The sequence below is a fragment of the Caretta caretta genome, chromosome 19, assembly GCF_965140235.1.
Source record: "Caretta caretta isolate rCarCar2 chromosome 19, rCarCar1.hap1, whole genome shotgun sequence".
In the NCBI taxonomy this organism is placed as follows: domain Eukaryota; kingdom Metazoa; phylum Chordata; order Testudines; family Cheloniidae; genus Caretta; species Caretta caretta.
In genome coordinates, this window is record NC_134224.1 from 9,136,779 (window position 1) to 9,163,220 (window position 26,442).

The 26,442-nt window shown below is 43.8% G+C and overlaps 1 protein-coding gene across 1 annotated transcript in view; it reads left to right on the forward strand.

The window, feature by feature from the left end:
- The first annotated feature begins 3,940 nt into the window (after positions 1-3,940).
- MACO1 (macoilin 1) overlaps positions 3,941-26,442 on the forward strand; it is a 55,183-nt gene continuing 32,681 nt past the window's right edge. Inside the window, exons 1-3 of the mRNA XM_048825998.2 lie at positions 3,941-4,125; positions 19,875-20,016; positions 22,093-22,219. Of these exons, the coding sequence (XP_048681955.1) occupies positions 4,046-4,125; positions 19,875-20,016; positions 22,093-22,219 (349 nt within the window). The 5' untranslated portion in view covers positions 3,941-4,045. The remainder of the gene's footprint in view (positions 4,126-19,874; positions 20,017-22,092; positions 22,220-26,442) is intronic.

A 26,442-nucleotide genomic window follows, 5' to 3' on the forward strand; every position in this document is an offset into this window, starting at 1 on the left:
CCAGCTGGCTAACTGTAAAATAAATGCTTATGCTTTGTGATCGGATTCCATCCAGGGACTTGCTTACTGCCTTCCCTGGACCAACAAGCCACTGTTAGCATTGGAAAGAGGAATACTTTAGAAATGAGGGTCATTACTGCCGATTTTAGAAATAAAATTTCTATACGCTCTTGATGGACTTTAAATATCTTCCTTTTCACAAAGGAGCACTGTACCTTGCTTGCTTAAAGACTATTTGGGTGTGATGGAAGGACAAATTGATTAGTCTGTAATCAGAACATGCTTTTCTCATCTTTCAGCAACCTGCACCTTATTATGCACAACTAGTCCAAGAGCCAATAGTAATAATGCACCGTGAAATAACGACCTCCAAAGATGTGTCCATTGACTGTCATCCATCCTAAATGATCCCACCATTGGTTTACAAACTGCTTAACAATCTAGTGGCACACATACGCAAATCAATTCTCCCACCCTAAAATGCAGCCACTTCTAGGGAGAAACATGGCAACTGTTGAACAGAGCACAGCAATGTTACACAAGAGCTTAGGGTGGGAAGCAAAGAACAATACTAGTAGTCAATGGTGCTACAGGGGAATGTAAGGAGACTTAAGATGATAATTATCCAAGTTGGAGTTTGGCTGAGCTAACACCATGTTGAAGCTGGTGGGCAGCAACAATTAATTAATTAAGCTCCCATGTGGAATAGTTGAAACAACAGGATGACCTGCAAGGCCAGTGAGGAACGTGAATGATCTGAGTGGAAGTTTTTCCACTGGGGACTGGATATTGTTTGCTAGAGAGGTTTGCGAGTGAGAGTGGCAGAGGCAGCTGAAACACCACAGAAAGCAGCAGGGACGCACTTGTAGCATGACCCTGAGATAAAGCTAAGAGAGATCTTTGAGGTTAAGTGCTTGCTGAAAAGGGGCTTGGAACTGTGGGCAAAGAAATGGTCCCCTGTTTGATTCTTACCAGGAGCAGGAAAATAAGACTTAGTGTACAGTCTTTGCAAATAATCAGGAAGTGCATCAAAAAAAATAGCTAACTCTGTCATCAATTTCTTCTCCCAACAGATACAACCTGCAAGACCCCGAACATTGGCTAACTGCTCAGGTCAAACAGGGTAGCACCAAGTGCCACCAGTAAGCTCAGTATTCTACAAGGAGGTGGACGAGATGGACCCTGCCTCAAGGAGTTTACAATCAAAGTTAAACAGACAATGCATCTTAGCCACATAATTAAGATGATCAGACTAGGACCTTATTGTACAAACCCAGAACAAAAACATGGTCCCTGCCACAAAGGCCTTACAATTTAATTAATAATTGACCCAATTCATTGAGAAGTAGCGATCAGAGAAACGAGACTTTGTTAGGGAAAAAGGGTTCCCCTCCCGTCTAGGGTTAGGAGGGTAGCCTTCCCTGGACTTCTGTATTAGCCAAACAAAACACAGAGTCTTGGCTCTTTGATAAAGTGAGGCACTTTATTGCTAGCAAATATGACAGCTGAAGGGCTCACCAATTCCTTTTCAGAGGAAAATGGTGAAGCCCCGAACAGAGAACAGGGATGAGCTTTTATAGCTTGGTTCAACATACATTGTGATATCTCTTCCAGTTCGAACCGGTTAACCCAGTCTGTTTGAAGTTCTGGGGTAGGTACGAGCATGGAGGCTTATCTGTATAAGGAATTCTCTTCCCAAAAGCAGGGAGTGCAGGTTACACACAGTTCACATTCTTTCTATCCATACACAAAGTAGAAAGGACAGATAAGCATAGAAAAAAAGACAGCAGCGTAGCTTTACATGATTATAGGGTCGTTTTCTGGGTTTTTTTTCCCTATCAACTTTAACAGGAACTGAGAGCACTCAGAACCTTGCAAGATCAGACTCTGTGCTACACATGATGTGCTGAAAGAGACTGAAAAGAAGCACAAAAATGGCATCTGCAAAGTTTCTGAGAAGATCACCTTTGAATAGCACCTCCAAAGGGCAGTGGCAGCGTACAGCTTGAGGCTATTTCGGAGGTGCGTAAAGTCCTTCTTTGGTGAAATTGGGGCAGGTGATGCATACCTATGCCCAAGAGACCGAAGCCGTGTATATGAATGGCGAGAAAGCCACCTACTGGCAAAGAAAAAAAAATACCAGGCAGGCATGTGTACCTTGTAAATTCTAGGAAATAGCAGGGTAGAGCACCGCCTGACCCACAAAGGAATTCAGACAAATTCACTGACATCCACAAATCCTCCCAAAGCGCTCCCCTCGGCCACCTTTAGCAGGACAGAGGATCCATGCTCACTCTAGACCCACCAAAACAGAACGGGAGCAGAAGTGGCAGCAGGGAGAGACCAGAGAAGAAAGGCCGAAGAAGACACACACAAAAACAAACAGTGAAGAGAAAAAAGATGGGGGGGGGGTGTCAAATCAGGAAAGAAAAGCACCTAGAATGTAAAAGCGAGGAACAGGAAGGGAAAGACGAGCCGGGGGGAGGGAGGGCAACACTTTGAATGTGCGATGTAAGACGGATTTGGCTGCCCCGAGGCAGTGTTCCCAGCTCAGAGGGGAAGGAGGTTACAGTCTCTCGGCGGGTCGCGGTCACGGAGCGTGGGGCAGGCTGCCGGGGAAGGTGAAGCTCTGCGCGTCCCTCTCTTGCGACGAGGTGAACGTCAGCCCGGCCGAGCGCTCCGGGACCCGTCTCCCTCAGCCCCAGGTCGGCGGCGGAGGCGCGGCATTTCACAGCGTCGCCCCAGTCCCGCAAGGGGCGCCGGACAGAGAGCCGCCTGCCCGGGCAGATCTCAGGGCTTCAGGCAGAGCCGCCGCGAGTGACCCGCTTCCCGACTGGTGTCCCCCCCGCTCCTCCCTCCGCAGCGGACTGGCCCGCCCCCGGCCCTGGGGAAGGGGTCCTGCAGGGCGGGCTGACGGCGGTGACTGCCCTCCCCTCAGCAGGGTCCCCGGAGCGGCGCTAACGCCCGGCTGGCGGGGCCCCCTAGGGGCCCAGCTCGCACCAGGCTCCGCCGCCCACTACCTGGCGCCGGGCCGGGCCGGGCCCCTCCTGCCGACCTCCCATTGGCCAGGCAATTGCCACCCTTTCACGGCTCGTCCTATAGCCCAACAAGCCAAGGGAGGTAGCCTCTGATTGGCCAGGCCCTGGTCCCCGTCCCTTTTGATTGGCCTAGTATAGGCCACGGTCTCCTCTCTAGTCCGACCCTTGGAAAGGGCGGGATGTACCCCCTTCCCTCTTCAGGGATTGGGCGGCTCCGCTGCCATTCTCCAGTGATTTCTCTTCTCGCTGATTGGTCAAGCTGTCCGTCAGTCACTGTAGAGGCAGGGCTATGCGGCGTCCTGGGCGGCTGCGTTATGAGAGAGACGGAGCGGGACAAAGGACCTTGTGTCCTCTTACTTTTGGACACTGGGTTTGCGCTCTCGCGTTCCTGATAGCCTATTGGTCAGTGAGGCTGTCAATCAAAACTTGGGGGGTGGGAATCTGTCAGTCAAAGATAGAATAAGCCCTCTTTTTGTCCGTTTCCGAATGGTAAAGTCCCGCCCACTCTTGCTTTTCTCTCTGATTGGTCAACCTTGCTATCACTCATAATGTGGGGCGCGTGCCTGGTGCGAACGCCCGGGTGGGTGGGGTGAGAACAAAATCCCTTCAAGGAATTGGAGGGTGTGCTGTCAATTCACCTTTCTTTCTCTCTTCGAGACGTCACTCAGAGTGTGGGGCGGGCCTGTGACCTGAACGTCATATAAGGGGCGGGACAAACCTTTTGATTGGCTCTGTGGCCCGTCCGTCCGACCCTCGCTGTCGTTGATTGGTTTGACCTCCCGTCGATCCCATTCTGTCAGCCTCGGATTGGGTGTCGTCCGCCGAGGCGGGTGGGGGCGCGGCGTCTGCGCGCGGGGACGCGGCGGGGAGGGACGGACCTGAAATTATTTTTATTTCTTTGTTTCCAAGGGGGGGGGGGAGAGAAAAGCGGAAAAAAAAAAATCTGCCCGGCCTCGACTGGTGGCGCCGTGAGCCGGGCGGGTCCGAGCCAGCGCGGGGCCGGGAGGATGAAGCGGCGGAGCGCGGACTGCAGCAAACTCCGGCGGCCGCTAAAGCGGAACCGCATCACCGAGGGCATCTACGGCAGGTACCGGCCGGGCCCCCGCCGCCCTGCCTCGGCCGGCCCCTCGTCCCCTCCCCCTGCCGCGGGTCCTCCTACCCGCCGTCCCTCCCCGCCCCCTCCCGCCGGGCGCCGGCTGCGCTCCGCTCCGGCTGGCCCCTGCGCTTGCCCCGGCAGGACCCTTCCCCCGGCCCGGCTGCCTCCGGCCCCAGCGCCGCTCGCTCCCCCTCCCCCGCCTCGGGCTCCCCATTCCCGGCCTGTCAGTGGCCGCCCCTCCCCCCGGCAGCTCGCTCCCCACCCGAGGGACGCGGCCTGTCAGGGCGCAGCACCCCCGCCCGCAGCCCGGCTCGCGGCGCCTCGCGCCCCCCTCCCCGGCCTCACCGCGGGCAGCGGGGTCCCGGCCGGCTCGGCAACCGCCGCTAGGCCGCACTCTGGGCCCGGGCGGGTCGGCTTCCCGGCGCTCCTGCTCGGGGCCGAGCCCGAACGGCGCCGCCTCGCGCCCCAGCGGTGAGCCCTCCTGCCCCGTGTCTCCTGCGAGCCCCCCATCGCCTCCCGTCAGCCTCCCCCCAGCCCCCCTACTGCCTTCAGCCTCCCCCCAGCCCCTCTACTGCCTTCAGCCTCCCATCGCCTCCCGTCAGCCTCCCCCCAGCCCCCCTACTGCCTTCAGCCTCCATCGCCTCCCGTCAGCCTCCCCCCAGCCCTCCACCACCACCTCCCCCCAGCCCCCCCTACTGCCTTCAGCCTCCATCGCCTCCCGTCAGCCTCCCCCCAGCCCCCCCTACTGCCTTCAGCCTCCATCGCCTCCCGTCAGCCTCCCCCCAGCCCTCCACCACCACCTCCCCCCAGCCCCCCTACTGCCTTCAGCCTCCATCGCCTCCCGTCAGCCTCCCCCCAGCCCTCTACCACCACCTCCCCCCAGCCCCCCTACTGCCTTCAGCCTCCATCGCCTCCCGTCAGCCTCCCCCCAGCCCTCCACCACCACCTCCCCCCAGCCCCCCTACTGCCTTCAGCCTCCATCGCCTCCCGTCAGCCTCCCCCCAGCCCTCCACCACCACCTCCCCCCAACCCCCCTACTGCCTTCAGCCTCCATCGCCTCCCGTCAGCCTCCCCCCAGCCCCTCTACTGCCTTCAGCCTCCATCGCCTCCCGTCAGCCTCCCCCCAGCCCTCCACCACCACCTCCCCCCAGCCCCCGCATCCCCTCCCTTCAGCCCCTTTCCAGCCCCCGCATCCCCTCCCTTCAGCCCCTTTCCAGCCCCCGCATCCCCTCCCTTCAGCCCCTTTCCAGCCCCCGCATCCCCTCCCTTCAGCCCCTTTCCAGCCCCCGCATCCCCTCCCTTCAGCCCCCCCATTACCTCCTCCCAGCCATCGCCTCCTCCCCCATCACCTCCCTTCAGCCTCCTCCCAGCCCTTTCCCATCACCTCCCTTCAGCCCCCCGACTCCCCCAACTGCCTCCTCCCCCATCGCCTCTCTTCAGCCTCCTCCCAGCCCTTCCCCATCACCTCCCTTCAGCCCCGCCACTCCCTCCTCCCAGCCCTCCCCCATCACCTCCCTTTAGGCCCCCCCCAAGTCTTCTCCCGGCCCTCCCCCATCACCTCCCTTTAGGCCCTCCCCGCCTCCTTTCAGGTGCAACCATACTTCCTCCCCACCCCCCCACTGCCTCCTCCCAGCCCTCCCCCATCCTCTCCCTTCAGCCCCCCCGCCTCCTCCCAGCCCTTCCCCATCGTCTCCCTTCAGCCCTCCCCTCCTCCTCCCAGCCCTCCCCTATCGTCTCCCTCCAGGCCCCCCTCGCCTCCTTTCAGGAGCTCCCATACTTCCTCTCCCCCCTACTGCCTCCTCCCAGCCCTCCCCCGTCGTCTCCCTTTAGCCCCCCCCGCCTCCTTTCAGGGGCTCCCATACTTCTTCTCTCCCCCCATCTTCTCCCAGCCCTCCCCCATTGCCTCTCTTCAGGGCTGCGCCCCCCTCCCTTCTCGCAGCCCTCCCCCATCACCTCCCTGCAGGGGTTCCCATACTTAGCCTCCTCCCAGCTCCCACACATGCACATTGTCTCCTCATGCCCACCTCCTTCACACATTGTCTCCTCTCAGAGCCACACTCCTCCCTTCAGGACCCCACTCTCTATTCAATTGTCCCCTTGCCTCTCATAACTCCCCCCCCACCCCCACACATAGACCCTTCTTAGAGCACCCCCAGTGCCTCCTCTCAGACGTTCCCTTCCCCTCGCATTGCCTCATCTTCCTGCTCAGGGCCTGACCCCCTTTCCCTTCCTCAACAACTGCCCGAGACCTTTACCCTCCTCCTGTCCTTTTTACAGACTTAGTTGGGACGCTGTTTTGTTTCTATGTAGTGGTTTTCCCCCACCCTATCCTTTTTATATAAACCGGGGTGAGGGTGATTGCGGTGGATGGGAGCTGCTGGCTAGGGTCCTGTTGGTGCTAATTGAAGGAAGCAACTTGGGGAAGGGGATTTGTTCAGAGTTTTTGCACTCCTTTCCCCCACATTTATCCTTCTGGACCATTACATCTGTGGTTCTCAAACTTTTGTACTGGTGAACCCTTTCACATAGCAAGCCTCTGAGTGTGACTCCCCCTTATAAATTAAACACATTTTTATATATTTAACACCATTATAAATGCTGGAGGCAAAGCGGGGTTTGGAGTGGAGGCTGACAGTTCGCAACCCCCCATGTAATAACCTCATGATCCCCTGAGGGGTCCTGCCCCCCAGTTTGAGAACACCTGCATTACATGGTGTAGTGAGGGGTTTAGTATAATGTGCATATTTCGGGGGGCTGTCCGGTTCAAAACTGACAATTGGGTAGAGTTGTCCACATACCTCAAACAGAGCAGAATAATGTGACTTCAAGAGGTGTAATGTTGTAGATAACTTTCCATAGCGGTTTGACAGCATGAATTTGCATGAGTGGCATTGTGGATGCAAAGTTTTGACGGACGGCAGCATCTAACATGTTAGCAAGGTTAAGGAGTTATTGTTTTTCTGTAGGGTATAAAACCTCTGCTAGAAAGAAGTGAAATTGACATATCACTTACTATGGTGATCTTATACTCAGAGAAGTTTATAGGACTTATAAAGAAGCATTTTGAAGAGTAAATTGGCTTACTTTAATCAGAATTAGTGCAAATTGTTTTCTTTAAAGGGACTGTCAATTTAAAAACATAATTCTATATAAAATCTTATAAGAAACATCTAAGTTTAGTGTACCTGAAAAAGATGAGAGGAATACTTGTTTCTTTTTCAGTTTATTTATTTTGTGCTTTTGACAAGCTTTTATAGTCAGTTTCACTGTTTCTCCTGTTTGTGTGGGGATTTTTTAACAACAGAGGAGATGGACATTTTTAAAATAAAAGAAGGTATGATTGGGTAAATAAAAAAAAATGGTAGCAGCCTCAGGTGTAGTCCATGAAACTGACTTAACTCATTTTAAAATTGTTTTACTAGATTACAAGTTCATGTGTCCCTTTTAAACTTGTAGAGTTTTTTGGTGATAAACATGAGTCATACATTAAAACTAGAGTAAGAAAATCTCAGATCGAGAGACCTGTTGACGGTGCTTTACTGTAAACAGTAACATATTTTGGCTTGTGTTCATTAGTGTGTGTGTGTGTGTGTGTGCTAGAAATATGATTTTTACAGAGAGAATGGTGAATAGGTAGAATGGGTTTCCCCTTGAGGTAGAGTCAAGTACTACCAATATATTTGGGCAAAAACTGAATGACCATAGAATTTGGTTAGAGTATTAGATATTTTGGTGCTTGGGAGTGACTGATGGACACTCTCTTTTGAGGGTGAGGGGATTGTCAGGAGGTATTTTTTGCACATGATACTTCCCCCTTCCTCCCTGATAAGGGTGTATTTGCCCTCCTTTGTCATAATCCTAATATACTAAAGAGCTGTGTCTGCACAGAACTTTTTTATTACAATTTTTATTAAAATTGTGGAGCTGCACCACTAGTAGAAAACATTGGAACGTTTTTCATATGAAGTCATATGTCATTACTGCTCAGAGTAAATCTAGATGACTTGGTGGTAAAAAATGCCAGCAGCTGCCAGCACCTTGTCCACGTTAGAACTTCTGGCTGTGGAGCTGAAACAGTAAGAAACTCTAAGAAACAAGACTTGCTAGACAAATAAAGGTAGATAATTTGGTCAAGAACAGTTCTGAATATGCTTGCATTCCATATAATGGCATGAGTCTTGACTTGTTAAATAAATAGCACTAGTTTTATTTTAAACTTTAACTTTAAATAATAATTCATTTGTAAAGATGGAAATTACAAGAATATCTGTACTACTTAGATGGCAAAAGGCACCTGACTCTTATGTGGTGTGAAATAACTGCATGGAACTGACGTGTTCCATATATGATACACATCAAAAAACCATAGAACGTTTTTTTGAACAGCTGTTTTGTAAAAACATGTTTTAATCTTAAGAGTATTTTAAAGAGCACAGTTAATTTAAGTTATACTTTATTTGCGTATTAAACTTGGTAGCTTTCTTAAGTGGACAAGACACTGTGAACTAAAGCCCTAAACAATTAGGAGAAAACAACATTTTTGAGCTAGTGAGAGAGGGATGTCAAATTCAGGTACACAGCAATTATATAATTCTTGACTAAGAGAGAAAATGATTGTCTTGAAACACTTATTGTTGAAAATCATGAGCTGTGATAATATCTCATTTCTATTTATAGTTCAGTTGAGGTCTGTATGTGCAGTAGGTTGAAGATCTGAGCAAATGTGCATAATATCAACATTAGCTTTACAAAAGGGAACCAATTCAAAGTGAACTCTGATATCATGAAATTCCCACAGAGTTTTGCTTCACTTCAGTATGCAAATTGTGATTATTCTGGTTATACTGACCCTCTGCTTAAAAGAAAGTCGTTCTGTGAGAAATAGCGTCACTATAAAAGGGTTCCTTTGTATTTCTATATTTGGCTGATATCTGAAATCCCTTATCTATAAATCTTATTTACAAATAATATACTGGCACTTGTTTGCTAGTTTAAGAATTTCTTAAACAAATTTTTCAGAAAAATATAGATTTGTTACTGCTTACTTCATTGGATTCTTTTGATCCATTCTCTGTTTAGTCTCTTGTTGAGGTCAAATTGACTGAAAATCTAAGGACAATGTTAAATGTAGTAGAATAACAAAATACTTTATTAATTGTTTCAGAGTGTCTATTCTTGAGCAAAATACCATTTGGAAGTTACAAAGTAATTTCATCTTCTGTTTATAGATAATATTTAGGGAGCACCGTCAATTGGAAAATAGTTTATATATAGGCAGACCCTTCTAGAATCCTACGATCAGTTGCTTTTAAACAGAGAATCAACATTATATACCTTCTCTTACATCGGAACAGATTTGGGAGGCAGGGAGGTGGGATGGAATATTGGGTGGGTGGTTGCTTTTTTAAAAGAATCATACACAACTATGCTAGCTGTAGGTGTATCTCCAATACAGAGCATCACATTTCTTGTAATAATTGTTTCTCGTGGAATTCTTTGTTTTACACTTAGTGTTTTCATTTCATATTGATATCTTCTGTTCTGAAAATTCAGACAGCTTCAAAGTACTATTCCAGGAAGAATAGTAGGCTAAGCTAGTATGGAGGATTTGCTGCTTTGGTAACCTAATCAGCAAGAAGTGCTTTATATGGAATGTTCTTTCCTTTTTCCTCATCCCTTCTCTTGTCTCCCTTCCCTCTTACCATTTTCACTCATAGTTCAGTATATCCTGATATTATGTAAGTAGTCTCTGATGTGACTTGACAGAGTTCTTTAACTTTCAAGATTGGTAAGTAGTATCTGTGACCCGCCTAAAAAATGGCAATAATCATTTTATAATATCCGGATGATAACTTAATAGGTTTTAGAGTAGCAGCCGTGTTAGTCTGTATCCGCAAGAAGAAAAGGAGGACTTGTGGCACCTTAGAGACTAACAAATTTATTTGAGCATAAGCTTTCGTGAGCTACAGCTCACTTCATCGGATGCATGCATGCATTTGTTAGTCTCTAAGGTGCCACAAGTACTCCTTTTCTTAATAGGTTTTGTGTTTGGTGAAATGGAGCCCCCAAAGCTGATAAGTGAAACAAACAGACCATTGAATACGTCCTGACTCTATTAAAAACAAAAAACCTCCATAACGCAATGTTGTCTCCTCGATTTTGTACAGCAACCAAGTGTCATTTATAAGACTCCTGCTCACCTAAGTGCTCAAAGCAGCGATTTTGGTAAAGTGAAGTTTACCCTTGTATGCAAAGAGAACATACTCACACAAAGGAAGAAGAGGGGCCATTCTTGTTCAAAAGGCAAATTGTTGCTTTTAATCTATGTATGACTATGTCTACACCATTTCAGCAACCCAAGATTTTGCAAAATTATTAATGAATTTAGCAATTGTTGCATACTACGAATATTTCTCCATTTGGCTCCTGTTCATGGTTTAACCTCTCTGAGCTCATTGGCAAGACCCCTTACTGTGTTCACACTTAAGTTCCCCTTAAAGACACTTCTGCCCTGCTGCCTATGCAGAATCTAGTTGACTTTTAATAAGAATCTCTATTTGTTTTTCCCCTTCCACTAACCACTGTCTGTATCTGGTAGACTGAGTTCTTTGAGACAGGATTCTGTCATCTTGGTTGTTTGGAATGTGCCTTACACTATTATTAATATTTTAATTTATTATACCAGTGGCATCTGAAGGCTCCCAACCAGGGTCAGGATCCCTTGGTGCTAGACATTACCAAAAACAAACAATGATAGCCTATGGTTATTCTTGGATTTGGTGGCTGAACACTAATAATAATATCTAATTGTTAAATATCTGGGATGAAATTGGAGAAGAGAAAACTAAAATTAAGTAATGGTCAAATGGAAAGGACTGTAAGATAGTTTTGAGGAGATGGGTACAATGGTCCCTATGTTTGTTTTTATAAAGATATTCAGATAAACCCAACCTTTATGATAACACTCAGACAGGTATTAGATTTCAATATGAAATTTAATCTGGAATGCATTTGAATTTTTGTTAAAAATTCAACATGAAATTATACTATTTATCTTTCCAAATTTCTGAAGAGGACATGGTGGTTAGTACTTATACGTACCTAAATTTCAGGTAGTTTAAGGTACTCATTGGAAGCTGTATAGTTTAGTGAGTACATGCTAGACAGTTGGAACAAATAAAATTTGGTGATTCTCTCATCTCTCTGCAGTGACTGTTTCTCAGTTTTACGGATGTTGTGGAGCCCCACGATCAATATATTTTCGGCAACAGAAAAGGAATTTATTTCTGCATAAATACCTTGTAGAACAGACCCTCAGAATTGTCTAATCGTAATTTACATGTGAAAATGTGAACTTCCTGTCTCATTGACTGAATACTATATTTGCGCACTGACACTCATGCAATATTCTTTTACTTAACTAATTAGTTTAAATGTTTAAGGCCTTTAAAATATGGAATTAGCGATATGTAACTGTGCTACATACAGTGCTTTTTCTATTGTTCATTCCATACATTAAATCAGCTATTTATGCCTCAGGCCTTCAAGAAAGGGCCATTAAACTCTCAGTCTTTGGGCTGGTCTCCTCTTTTTTTTCCCTCTCTGCAATTTTCAGCAGTTGCTCTCCTGCTTCTTCCTTTCTACTGTCCTTTCTTTTCCTTTTTTTCCCCATTTACTCTGGTTCTTCATGTCCGATTTGAAGCTACTTCGGGCCATGATTAAGTGCTGTGTAGCATGGTATGCTGGCACAGTTGCTGGCAGCTTTGTGCTTGTGTACTGCAACGGAAGCTTCAGATGCCAGTGGTGCAATCTCACAGTTTAAAATGATCATTGCTTCTGAAGTATTGTGATAATCTGGACAGGCTAAAACTCCATCAATACTATGTGCAAATGTGATAGTTCTGTGCTGTATTGCAGGATTTACTGTACATTTGAAAAGAACTTCACTACAATTTAAGCATACTGTGTTCCCCTAAATCTTCCGGTCAACTTTCTAGACAAGCACTTGCTCTTTTATTTTTCTATGAAATACAGTCAAAAGTCTGCATTTCCATTCTTTAATTACCTATTCCCTATTTCACAATCTTTCTTGAATGGATCAGGTCTTTTACCATTTGTACCGCACATATATTAAAATCTTCTTTATTAATCAAAGTACTCATTGCAATTTGACACTAACTCTTTTTACCTCTCAAGTTTTTTTTCTGTTAGCTTGCTGTTTCTTGGTTTTTAGTAGTCCTCCCAAGCCTCATTCTTTCTTGATCTGTTTAAAATCTTTCAGCTTTGTTGCTGATACTGCTCATTATATCCCTACTTAATCATGTTGACGCTCGATGCCAGTTTTATAGCTGGTTAAGATTTGAGATGAATTCCAAATGTACTCTACAACTGGTTTAACTTCCTCTTCAGCTGACTTTCTTTATATATCGTGGAATTCCAAACAACTTTCCCTAAAGCATTTTGTATGCATTCAATGTTGTTTTTTTTTAATACCATATATTGCCCTCAATCACAGGCATTTCCCTGGGCTGCCAGCCACAGGAATGTTTAGGAGGATGTGTATATGTCTGAAATCTTCAAGTGGGTAGTGAGAGCGCCACATGTGAAGAGGGGACAATATGTGCCTCTGATTGTCCAATACTTTTGTGCTGCTTTTCTTGGTGGCATGATCGCTTTTTGATAAAATATTCACTATATTCTGTGTTCTGCCTAACTTCTAATTTGGCTTATATCCAAGTGTTAAGCCTTTGACTATGCTGGCAGCTCAATAAACTGTAAGGAAAAATGGTACGTTCTAACTCAAGGAATATGGTCTCATTTTAGGCTTTTTTTAATACATAAAGATTCTTCCCAATGATGATTTAATCTGGCACTTTTTAATAATCATCCTTTAACAGGAAAAACATTTCCTGCTCACCCTTCTCAAACTGCCCTGGAGGTCTGTAACAAGCCAACAGGACTACGTTTTTTGACCTTAACTTAAATCCAGATCTCAAATACAATTGGGCTTAAATTTAAATGTTCTACTATGTCATCCCCAGTATTACAGGTGGTAATGCTTCCCTCTGCATATGTGTCTCATTCTGCACACATTGCAGTTCCTCTACCTGCTTTACTTTTACCTGTTCTGTACTTTGATATTTTCAGCTAAGTTATTTTGTGGGTCTGGGTGTGTCTATTTTTCCAATAATATCATACTCATTGCTGAATGCATTCCTCCAGTTCAGCCATCGTATAACATTTGCTTCCAGAATTTCTGTAAAAGAGATGTAACTTTTCCATTTCATCTTCCCTTACTCTCATTCTTCTTATACACAGATTTTCTCCATCTGATGCACTGATTTAGTACCAGGGCAGATCCCTCTCTGGATTCTTCAAATATCTCTTCCGTATTGTAAAACATTTTCCTTACACATTGCCATATTAGCCTCATTCTGTTTACTTCATGCCATTTGTATGTATTCTGTCCTGTATTCTTGTTTACCTGCTGTTCTCCTTATACGCATCTTGTCCCTCCCCATTCTGTATCCCTTCTCTCCCCAAATCACCTTTGCACATATAAAGCATCTTTTTCATCTGAGAATCTCCATTCATATTTTCTAACTATGCAAAGTATTTTGGCTAGACTCGGCTAGACAGGCTTGAGATCTTGCTGACTGACTCTGTGATCTCTGTAGTAATTCTGCATAGGTGCTGCACTTCACCTCTCTGAAGCCTACCTCTGCATTTGGCATTTTGCCAGTTTCAAGATGCCTTCCAGTCCATTGTGATGTGTGAGTCAGACTGCAAAATGAAACATGCCATCAATTCTGGTAAGATTCACTTTGCCGCCTTGGGGACTCACAGATCATGAAGGAATAGAGTGGACCAGTGTAGCTTGCTATTGCTTTGGATTTTGTGTGCACTGCAGATTGTAATATAGTTCTCACCAATTATTTTGGACATTTTTTTACCTTGCAGCACCCACACAATGCAGTGGTGTAGAATAGTCAGGAGAAAATGAAGAATGAGCAAATAAGGGAGCAGCTCCGGCACTTAGGAAAAAATTCAGAAGAATTAACCTTTCGAAAATCTAAAGGGAGAGAGACAATTAATGTGGTGTTTGGAGTAAAACTGCATGTTCATTGTATGAGTATACTAGTAATCAACCTTTTTACTGGGTTTGCTATACTGGATCAAGTCACTGGTCCTTTATGGTCAACACTTCCATCTTTTGTCTTTACCCCCTCCGGCCTTCCATTGTATAATTAGACCCTATGTCACTTTTATAGGGAAAGCCCTGCTCTTGTCAGTTCTTGGGCAGATCGCTGATTTCAGCTTTTTGTATGATGTAACAGACCAGAAAATTGAATATCTAAAATGCAGGGTAATTATCTACAACCAACTTGAGCATGAGAGTTCTTAATATAGAAGAGAAAAAACAACTTGGGGAATTAAAATGGGTGCAGGGTGATGCATTTGAGTCTAAGGTTAGAGAGCATTTTTCTATGTGATAAATATCTGTAAGCGAGGATACTGACACAGCAGCTATCAAAATTGGAGAGACGTGTGGATGTGCTTAGAAAGATCAATGAATATGAGAGGGTCATAGATAATAAATGGCTGATGCTAGACATCAAAGGAATACCAGCTGTTTGACTTGCAGGATGTGCATATTGGAGGTGAGGCACAGTAGGGATAGTGACTAAAACAGTGAGAGAATGTAAAGAAGAATAGTGTCCAGAAAATATCAGAGCTTGAAGAGTACAAATGTTAAGGCAGTAGAGGGAAATAGTACAAAGCCAAGGAAAGGAAAGCAGCAATGGAGAAATATTGTTAATAACGCCATAATGGAATATTATTTTTGCATTTTTGTCATAAAGCTAACAAAATTGTGATTCGCCTACCAGAACAAGAGGTCATAGCATATTTTTTTCTAACAGAGCTTAATTTTATATGTACATCCATAGCTATTTGAGACATTTAAAGCGTACGGGCACACCAGCATAGGGGAGAGCACTGTTTGTTTACTTAGCCCCTCTGATTTGGGTGACAAAAACTGTTAAGTAGACAATACAATTTGTCAGGAATAGCAAACATAGGTACACCATATCTGGGTGGAACAAGGGCATGCAAGGGTTCAGGTACTCTCTTTTTACTCCTAAGGATCACTACCATCTGGCCTACTAACTGGAAGAAATCACCAGTATCAAAAACAGGATTAGTTTTGTCACTCTTTTTAACTCCCAGGTAGGATCATCAGAATGTGCATGTATGCCTCTAATGTATATTGTGTGTGTGTCATGCATATTTAGAATATATTGTACAATGATACTTCTGCTTTCAAAGGCAGGTATTTCTTGAGGCCTATACAAGTGTATAGCATCCCCTTTTTAAAAGAATAACCCCTTTGCATTCCAGTCTTATTTGATGAAGCTCTTAATTATCTTGAGTCCTTGAACAACAATATACATCTGAAAAAATAGACTTTTTAATATTGGTGTGAGCAACCTTATTGTATATGTTACATTGTAAGAGGTCCTCTTAAAAAGATGGGGAAAGTCAGCATGACTTTCAAGAGTTAAATGAGTTTTAATGGCTGTAGTCCAAAGCTCTGCATCAGAAAGAGTTTTAACTCAGAGACACTAAATAATTAGTAGATTTGCATTACATTTGGCAAAACTAATTTGTTAGACAACATGTTCATTATTATGGACTTCAGCTGCTGAAAAGTGTGCACTGTTTCAAATGTCTTTGTTTCCCAAACAGTGCTATGATGGGGCAGTCAGGTACATTTGGATTGGCAAAGGATATTTTTGTATGTCATTCTCTTTCTTGACTGAAAAATTAAAGTATCTAGGAATGGAATTCTCAAATAACACACCTAACCTGAGCAATTACGTTTGTGTCCACCCTGCACATTCAGGTCACCCCCCCACCTCCCCCAGCCTAACCCCAAGTGCAGTGCATGCCCTCCACAGCTGTTTTTTCCAGCCTAGTAGCTATAATAGCATCTGCATGAGGGTTCCTGGCTGTTGGATCTGCTTACGTGCAAATCCAGTGATGTATTCAGAATTGCCATGGATGGTATCTGCTTCCCTGGCACATAAAGTTTAGAGGTTCTACTACAAAACCACAACACCTGTCTCCCCTCATACCTGAGTATTGCAGAGGTTCCATGTCATGGAGGGCCTTTGTATAGGTCCTATGTCAAAGGCTGAATTTAACCCCAAAAGAATACAGCATAGTGTACAGCCAAAACCCACCTTACCAGACACTTTTTTAAAAGAAAAAAGTTGAAGTTATGAGATTTTTACAGTCATGCTGCTGCTCTGCTATCCTCTGAGGGCATTATTTGAGTGCAACGCTATTAGCAATGCTGCAGTCACCTAAGAAATGTTAATCTCCTAGGTTAATGCCCTAGCATTTCTGATTACTTTATTAGGGTCATTTTATAGTTGTATTTAAAATGTATGGAAATATTTTCATTCTGTTGTGTAAACACTTCAACCATAGATACAGGAAAATGTTTTTGAAATTGCTTTTAAAATATTGTTTTTATAGTAAAAAGTTGCATTGCAAATTGACTTAGTCCAGGGGTAGACAATGTTTCGGGTCATGAAGCTTCTTACCTCATTGCCTATTAGATTTCTTATATATCTTGTTTATAAATCTCTTGTTAATTCATTTGAATGGGACTAGTCGCAGTGAGTAAGAGTTGCAGAACTGGGCCTTTAGTAGGTAATCTAATAACCTATTAGGTGAGAAGGGAATATCAGGTGAGAAGGGAGTTCCTCTGCTCTCCAAGGACAGTGGAGTGAAACAGAAAAGACCATGACGGTTCAAAAATGTCACTTTCGCATCCCATATAGTAATTTGATTTAACCATATGAACCCAACCATTACAAGAAATTAAGGTGGAGGAAGTATGGTGTTTTCCTAGTCTTAAATCTTGGAATCTGACCTAATTGTAGAGATAAATTGTATGATGCATCACAGGAATGCACAATGTACCTATCCATGCCTGACACCTTTCACTTTAGCTCAGAAGTGGGCAAACTTTTTGGCCTGAGGGCCACATCTGGACATGGACATTGTATGGCAGGCCATACATGCTCACATAATTAACAATTCAGAGATATTCAAATAAAACATATCTAATAAAGATACATTTTAGTGGAAATAAACATAAAACCTTACTTACTATTATAAATATACCTTCATAACAATGTATTACAATAATTAAACCAAATTAGCCCCCTTTCCACACTTGGATGTTTCAGGGTGTGAGGTGCATTTGGGTTATGCAGCTGGAGTAACATGCGTGCCCTCACGCCCATCACGCAGGTCCTGAACACGTGGGAGCGCCAGGTTGAGCGGGGCAAGCCCCCAACCCTGCTCCCCGGCGAGCGCGCCGGAGAAGGGCAATGGAGCTCGAGGGCCAGATTAAAAGGTCTGATGGGTTGGATGTGGCCCACGGGCTGTAGTTTGCCCACCCCTGCTTTAACTCAGATGCACCCATGGTGTTCAAAGGGAATATTCCTCTTGTAACTTAACTAACTTACTACTGGAGTATCTTCACGCTCATTCATAGTGCAGAGAATCCATCTCTTCATTCATATGAAAGGGGATGAATTACATAATGTATTTCTTTGTATAGTACCAGCTGACTACTAGGCACTTTACAGACAAGTGTGCGTGTATGGGTGTGGGAATCTGATTACTGCATACCTGTGTGCAAGCTTGCATTTCCTACGGACACCACTATAATCACTTCCAAAATACTTTAGCATTTTTGTTGTGGTTAGTAGATTAAAAAGAAAGTGCCACTCTTCCTCCACACCACAGTCATTCCATGGCTGCATACATTTGAAACTTCAGCGTTGCTATTTAAAGAATTGCTGAAATGGTTACAGGTTGTAGGTTTCTGAGATGCACGGAGGGTTGTCTTGTTTAAAATAGTTGCTAATAGAGGCTCTCCAGGGCATCATCATCTTTGATGTACATAGCAAAAAGATGGGCAATTGCTCAGTAATTAGCCCAGTAAAAACTGTAGGTGGTGCACTTGTGGCACCTTAGAGACTAACAAATTTATTTGAGCATAAACTTTCGTGAGCTACAGCTCACTTCATCGGACACATGCATCCGATGAAGTGAGCTGTAGCGCTCAAAAGCTTATGCTCAAATAAATTTTAGTCTCTAAGGTGCCACAAGTATTCCTTTTTTTTTTTTTTTTTTTGCGGATACAAACTAACATGGCTGCTACTCTGAAACCTGTAGGTGGTGCCTTGCTCTAGAAAAGAATAGTTCTCAGAGACTTGGTAAGCAATAATGGTTTCTCTTTCTGTGATGATTTGCTTCATCACCCTGAGATAAGAACATTGTTGAATTTTAATGAAATGGAATGAAGTGATCTACCTGATAGGCAACAAGCTCAGTAATTTCCACCACTAGCTCTTCAGGGCTAACCGGTATTCAGTTGCTTGTAACCCACTGCTTATGTGTAAATTTGTTCTTCACAGAAGCTTTCTTCTCTGTATCTTTTATCAAGACTTATGTAACTTCCCAGATAATATGAATGGCTATGCACAGTACAGAAACTTGAGACACAGTCCTACACAACATCGCATGTGTTAATTCTTGGCTGTTTTTCAGTAGACATCCCAGGGCAAAGTCCCATTGAGCTTCCTGACAGTGTGATATAGAGAAAGTGACTGCTTGAGGATATCATGGTAGAACAGCTCTCTGTTTAAAAAAATTATTTATTTTATGTATATTTATACAAACAACTTATTATACAAGTTAACATAATGCAGTAAGAGGTCAATTTTGAGGTAATGAAGCAAGATAATGGAGCTCTGATTTTCATTGCCTCTGGTACTCTTCACCTTTCCTTCTGCCAGCTTCATTGATGTAGCAGAACATATTAATTAATATGGTAACACTTGTAAGAATGACCTAAATAAGCACTTGAGAGACCACTCAGTGTTTGTCTCAATATCTTGAGACCTGTATTGTCCAGTGGTTAAAGTGTTGGACTGAGAGTCAGGAAATATGGTTTCTTTTTCTGGCTCTTTCAAAGCCTGTGTGATTGTGCCTCCATATTCCCATTTTTTAAATAGACATCTTTACTTTAAAGAGTATTATGAAAAACAATACTTTGGCAGTTTGAAATTGCAACAGAATTCTTTATTGGTTGCCTGTCTTTAATTCGTATGATGCCATGTGAGTTCTAAGTTGTTAACATTGTAACTGTGTGTGCACACATGAGAGAAAGAGAGGATCAAACTTCTGCAGCACTTTCTTGGGGAAAACACAGAAAACTACATGTCCTTTGCAAGCAAATATGAGAGAGAGAAATAGAAAAAATGTGGAGCCTTTCAGCCATGACAACATTCATTTGAATGATATCCAGCTGCTTACAGAACTTCACTTTTATAAAAAAAATGATAGAGTGGTAAAGAAAGACGTTGGCCTAAAGCATTTTGTAACAGCAATAAAAGTTTCCTTTTCCACCACTTTGTAAAAACAAAAATTCAAAAGCATTTTTTGTAATTTTAAAGATTCCATTAGCCCAGGCCAGCTTGTGTTTGAACAAACCTCTATTTTGTGTTATAGGTGATCAATCTCATTACAAGAAAACCATTATAAGAAAAAAGCATATGGTACATTTCTTTTGGTCAGAACAATGTTCTCTTGTTGGCATCCCACTCTTCACCAGAAGTGTTGAAATTAATATCAGTTGTCTTTTTTCTTTACAGTACGTTTCTGTACCTGAAATTCCTGGTGGTGTGGGCACTAGTATTGCTGGCAGACTTTGTTCTGGAGTTCAGATTTGAATATCTGTGGCCCTTTTGGCTTTTCATCCGGAGCGTTTACGATTCGTTCAGATACCAGGGTTTGGTAAGTATAAAAGAAAAAACTGATTTTTCTGGTTGTGATAGCAAATACCTTGTAACAGTGGAGGAGTTCTAGGTCTCATAGCAATGGAAAAGTTCCATGAACCCTCATACAACCAACTCAGCATGTGTTTACTGATCATTGTTCTTGAGAGAAACAGTGGTCTAGCAGGGAGGGCACTAGCATAAGACTTCAGAGACCTGGGTTCAAGTTCCTTCTTTGCCACAGACTTTGTATTTTGCCTTGGGCAAATCATTTAGCCTCTCTGTGCCTCAGTTTCCCATCAGTACAATGGGAATAATAGTGCTTTCCTACCACACAGGGGTGTTGCGATTATAAATGCATTATAAAGATCGTGAGGCCCTCCGGTACCATGGCAATGGGGGCCATGTAAGTACCAAAAAAATAAACTGTTGTTATCCTCTTGTCTTTTAAGAAGCTTAGTCTTTTGGGAATAGCTTTTAGGTCCTGGTAGTAGATTGAAAGTTAGCTTTGTGTTAAAATGATATTTAGATTGAATGTGTGGCTAGTCTTTTGTTTTGTACTTTCTGTGTGTGTCTGTCTGTCTGTCTCTCTCCTCCCTATCCCCTACTTGAAAAGTCGCAGGCCTTGTAATTGTGCTGCAATTGCCTCAAGTTGATTCCTTTGTTGTAGGAATCTGGCAGCCCTTTAAAAATTGAAAATAAATAGTGAAATCTAAATTCTGTGTTTAAATAATCTGTGATGTTCCTTACATGTGTAAGGAACGTGGTGTTTAAAAATATGGGCTAGGGTTTTACAAGATGCCTTAGGGAGTAAAGTGCCCAGCTCTAATGAATTCCAATAAAATTTGGGCTCTAACTCCCTGGGAAATCCCAGTCATGGCTCCTAACTTGACACTGTTCCTTTAAGTTAAATTGGCTCAAAATCCACGTTTTACTTTACTTGACCTTCCCTAACAGGAAAAGGATAACAATATGTAGGATTTTAATCACAATTATTAAAAATAAATAATAGCCATCCACTATTATTAACTCATAGTTGAAAGTAAGGGAAATAATTATAAAGTATAACTTTTGTTCACATAAAAACAAATTATAAAGGTTGGTGGCTTTTTTTTTACTGAGGATTATATATTTTAAAAGTAGCTGAAAACTATTCTTTTAATGCAAATTGTTACTCAACACTGGTTAATCTTTATCTCAAAAACCTTAGGAGTATATTTCACCGTTTTAAATGCCCACAGCACCTGTTAAAGGGGCAGTTATGCCCATGGGAAGAGAATATATTCCTTTAAATTATAATTTGGTATTTATAAATCACTTAATGGCTTTAACATTTTTATTTCCCAAAGTGCTAAGAAGGGTTTTTGCTGGTTCATGTGAGAAACAAAATCTTGCTGGCCTTTCAGTTGTAGTCAAATAACTGCACACCTCAACTGTGATGAGGCATGAAGTCAAAAGCCAAGTGTCTCCAGCATCTCAGAATAGGAATGATCTCACAATTCTGAGCTCCAGAACCTGGGAAGCATCATACCATATTAGACTAGTGGTCCATCTAGGCGAGTGTCCTATCTAGCAGTGGAAACAAGGAAAGTTTTTTCAGAACTGCTGTCAGTGATTTGGCTTATGTGCTGAAGCATCAGGATTTATATCCTTATATATTTTTATCCCATTAATATAATCTGGATGTTCTCATCCGTTTACATACCTAATCCTTTTTTGTAAGTGTGGTATCACAAAATGGCATTGTTGACATCAAGAGGATAATATAGTAATGCCAAGGCCTGTCAACAGCACAGTTGAAGTCCTACCTGCAGCTGTGTTCACACACACTGATTTTGTTTGAAGACCTGCTGGCAGAGTGGATAGGACGTACACGGTTCTGAGTTGTGTGCTGTTTGTCACATAAATGTATCAGTTAGAACCTTCATTAGCCAATCAGATTGCTCTGTCCCACGTTATAAATAGTAGTAACCTTTTAATGTTGAAATAACCCGGATGTCATCTACGCTGTACTTCATATTTAGCATATAAAGCAGTAGTTTTCTCTGGATTATAATTGAACCATTAAGATGCTTTCTTTTTTCCCTTTTCTCAGGCCTTTTCAGTATTTTTTGTTTGTGTAGCATTCACATCAAATATAATATGTCTGCTCTTCATACCAATACAATGGCTATTTTTTGCTGCCAGCACGTATGTATGGGTACAGTATGTCTGGCACACAGGTAGGTCAACATTCTTTTAGTTACAACTTATTAGTTAAATATAAATCTTACCATTGCATTGCAAAGTTCAGAAATATAGTTTCTGTGATTTATTAAACTTATTTTTTCAGCTAGAGTTGTGCCTTCCACTTGTTTCACAGATCTGTTTTGTGTCCCTTTTTTATGGGAATGAATTAATTTAGTTTCAAAAGAACCTTAACCCAGTGACTTGTGTTTGAGATTTCTTTGTATGCACTTTTTTTTGTAAATAGTAAGACACCTTAACTAGGGGCTTGAAAAGTGTATCTAGAGGAGTCCCCAGAACAACAAAAACTAGCTCTGAATGCCTGACCTTGCTGCATAACTGTTTGAACTCAAGAAATTTGGAGCACTAATAAAAAACAAACAAACTGGAGTTTAGTGAAACAATACTAGCACTGGTTTCAGAGGAACAGCCGTGTTAGTCTGTATTCGCAAAAAGAAAAGGAGTACTTGTGGCACCTTAGAGACTAACCAATTTATTTGAGCATGAGCTTTCGTGAGCCACAGCTCACTTCATCAGATGTTTACCGTGGAAACTGCAGCAGACTTTATATACACACAGAAATCATGAAACAATACCTCCTCCCACCCCACTGTCCTGCTGGTAATAGCTTATCTAAAGTGATCAACAGGTGGGCCATTTCCAGCACAAATCCAGGTTTTCTCACCCTCCACCCCCCCACACAAATTCACTCTCCTGCTGGTGCTAGCCCATCCAAAGTGACAACTCTTTACATAATCAAGTCGGGCTATTTCCTGCATAGATCAAGGTTTTCTCACATCCCCCCCACCCCCATACACACACAAACTCACTCTCCTGCTGGTAATAGCTCATCTAAACTGACCACTCTCCAGGTTTAAATCCAAGTTAAACCAGAACATCTGGGGGGGGGGGGGGGGTAGGAAAAAACAAGAGGAAACAGGCTACCTTGCATAATGACTTAGCCACTCCCAGTCTCTATTTAAGCCTAAATTAATAGTATCCAATTTGCAAATGAATTCCAATTCAGCAGTTTCTCGCTGGAGTCTGGATTTGAAGTTTTTTTGTTTTAAGATAGCGACCTTCATGTCTGTGATTGCGTGACCAGAGAGATTGAAGTGTTCTCCGACTGGTTTATGAATGTTATAATTCTTGACATCTGATTTGTGTCCATTTATTCTTTTACGTAGAGACTGTCCAGTTTGACCAATGTACATGGCAGAGGGGCATTGCTGGCACATGATGGCATATATCACATTGGTGGATGTGCAGGTGAACGAGCCTCTGATAGTGTGGCTGATGTTATTAGGCCCTGTGATGGTGTCCCCTGAATAGATATGTGGGCACAATTGGCAACGGGCTTTGTTGCAAGGATAAGTTCCTGGGTTAGTGGTTCTGTTGTGTGGTATGTGGTTGTTGGTGAGTATTTGCTTCAGGTTGCGGGGCTGTCTGTAGGCAAGGACTGGCCTGTCTCCCAAGACTTGTGAGAGTGTTGGGTCATCCTTTAGGATAGGTTGTAGATCCTTAATAATGCGTTGGAGGGGTTTTAGTTGGGGGCTGAAGGTGACCGCTAGTGGCGTTCTGTTATTTTCTTTGTTAGGCCTGTCCTGTAGTAGGTAACTTCTGGGAACTCTTCTGGCTCTATCAATCTGTTTCTTTACTTCTGCAGGTGGGTATTGTAGTTGTAAGAAAGCTTGACAGAGATCTTGTAGGTGTTTGTCTCTGTCTGAGGGGTTGGAGCAAATGCGGTTGTATCGCAGAGCTTGGCTGTAGACGATGGATCGTGTGGTGTGGTCAGGGTGAAAGCTGGAGGCATGCAGGTAGGAATAGCGGTCAGTAGGTTTCCGGTATAGGGTGGTGTTTATGTGGCCATTGTTTATTAGCACTGTAGTGTCCAGGAAGTGGATCTCTTGTGTGGACTGGACCAGGCTGAGGTTGGTGGTGGGATGGAAATTGTTGAAATCATGGTGGAATTCCTCAAGGGCTTCTTTTCCATGGGTCCAGATGATGAAGATGTCATCAATATAGCGCAAGTAGAGTAGGGGCTTTAGGGGACGAGAGCTGAGGAAGCGTTGTTCTAAATCAGCCATAAAAATGTTGGCATACTGTGGGGCCATGCGGGTACCCATAGCAGTGCCGCTGATCTGAAGGTATACATTGTCCCCAAATGTGAAATAGTTATGGGTAAGGACAAAGTCACAAAGTTCAGCCACCAGGTTAGCCGTGACATTATCGGGGATAGTGTTCTTGACGGCCTGTAGTCCATCTTTGTGTGGAATGTTGGTGTAGAGGGCTTCTACATCCATAGTAGCCAGGATGGTGTTATCAGGAAGATCACCGATGGATTGAAGTTTCCTCAGGAAGTCAGTGGTGTCTCGAAGGTAGCTGGGAGTGCTGGTAGCGTAGGGCCCGCTACCAGCACTCCCAGCTACCTTCGAGACACCACTGACTTCCTGAGGAAACTTCAATCCATCGGTGATCTTCCTGATAACACCATCCTGGCTACTATGGATGTAGAAGCCCTCTACACCAACATTCCACACAAAGATGGACTACAGGCCGTCAAGAACACTATCCCCGATAATGTCACGGCTAACCTGGTGGCTGAACTTTGTGACTTTGTCCTTACCCATAACTATTTCACATTTGGGGACAATGTATACCTTCAGATCAGCGGCACTGCTATGGGTACCCGCATGGCCCCACAGTATGCCAACATTTTTATGGCTGATTTAGAACAACGCTTCCTCAGCTCTCGTCCCCTAAAGCCCCTACTCTACTTGCGCTATATTGATGACATCTTCATCATCTGGACCCATGGAAAAGAAGCCCTTGAGGAATTCCACCATGATTTCAACAATTTCCATCCCACCACCAACCTCAGCCTGGTCCAGTCCACACAAGAGATCCACTTCCTGGACACTACAGTGCTAATAAACAATGGCCACATAAACACCACCCTATACCGGAAACCTACTGACCGCTATTCCTACCTGCATGCCTCCAGCTTTCACCCTGACCACACCACACGATCCATCGTCTACAGCCAAGCTCTGCGATACAACCGCATTTGCTCCAACCCCTCAGACAGAGACAAACACCTACAAGATCTCTGTCAAGCTTTCTTACAACTACAATACCCACCTGCAGAAGTAAAGAAACAGATTGATAGAGCCAGAAGAGTTCCCAGAAGTTACCTACTACAGGACAGGCCTAACAAAGAAAATAACAGAACGCCACTAGCGGTCACCTTCAGCCCCCAACTAAAACCCCTCCAACGCATTATTAAGGATCTACAACCTATCCTAAAGGATGACCCAACACTCTCACAAGTCTTGGGAGACAGGCCAGTCCTTGCCTACAGACAGCCCCGCAACCTGAAGCAAATACTCACCAACAACCACATACCACACAACAGAACCACTAACCCAGGAACTTATCCTTGCAACAAAGCCCGTTGCCAATTGTGCCCACATATCTATTCAGGGGACACCATCACAGGGCCTAATAACATCAGCCACACTATCAGAGGCTCGTTCACCTGCACATCCACCAATGTGATATATGCCATCATGTGCCAGCAATGCCCCTCTGCCATGTACATTGGTCAAACTGGACAGTCTCTACGTAAAAGAATAAATGGACACAAATCAGATGTCAAGAATTATAACATTCATAAACCAGTCGGAGAACACTTCAATCTCTCTGGTCACGCAATCACAGACATGAAGGTCGCTATCTTAAAACAAAAAAACTTCAAATCCAGACTCCAGCGAGAAACTGCTGAATTGGAATTCATTTGCAAATTGGATACTATTAATTTAGGCTTAAATAGAGACTGGGAGTGGCTAAGTCATTATGCAAGGTAGCCTGTTTCCTCTTGTTTTTTCCTACCCCCCCCCCCCCCCCCAGATGTTCTGGTTTAACTTGGATTTAAACCTGGAGAGTGGTCAGTTTAGATGAGCTATTACCAGCAGGAGAGTGAGTTTGTGTGTGTATGGGGGTGGGGGGGATGTGAGAAAACCTTGATCTATGCAGGAAATAGCCCGACTTGATTATGTAAAGAGTTGTCACTTTGGATGGGCTAGCACCAGCAGGAGAGTGAATTTGTGTGGGGGGGTGGAGGGTGAGAAAACCTGGATTTGTGCTGGAAATGGCCCACCTGTTGATCACTTTAGATAAGCTATTACCAGCAGGACAGTGGGGTGGGAGGAGGTATTGT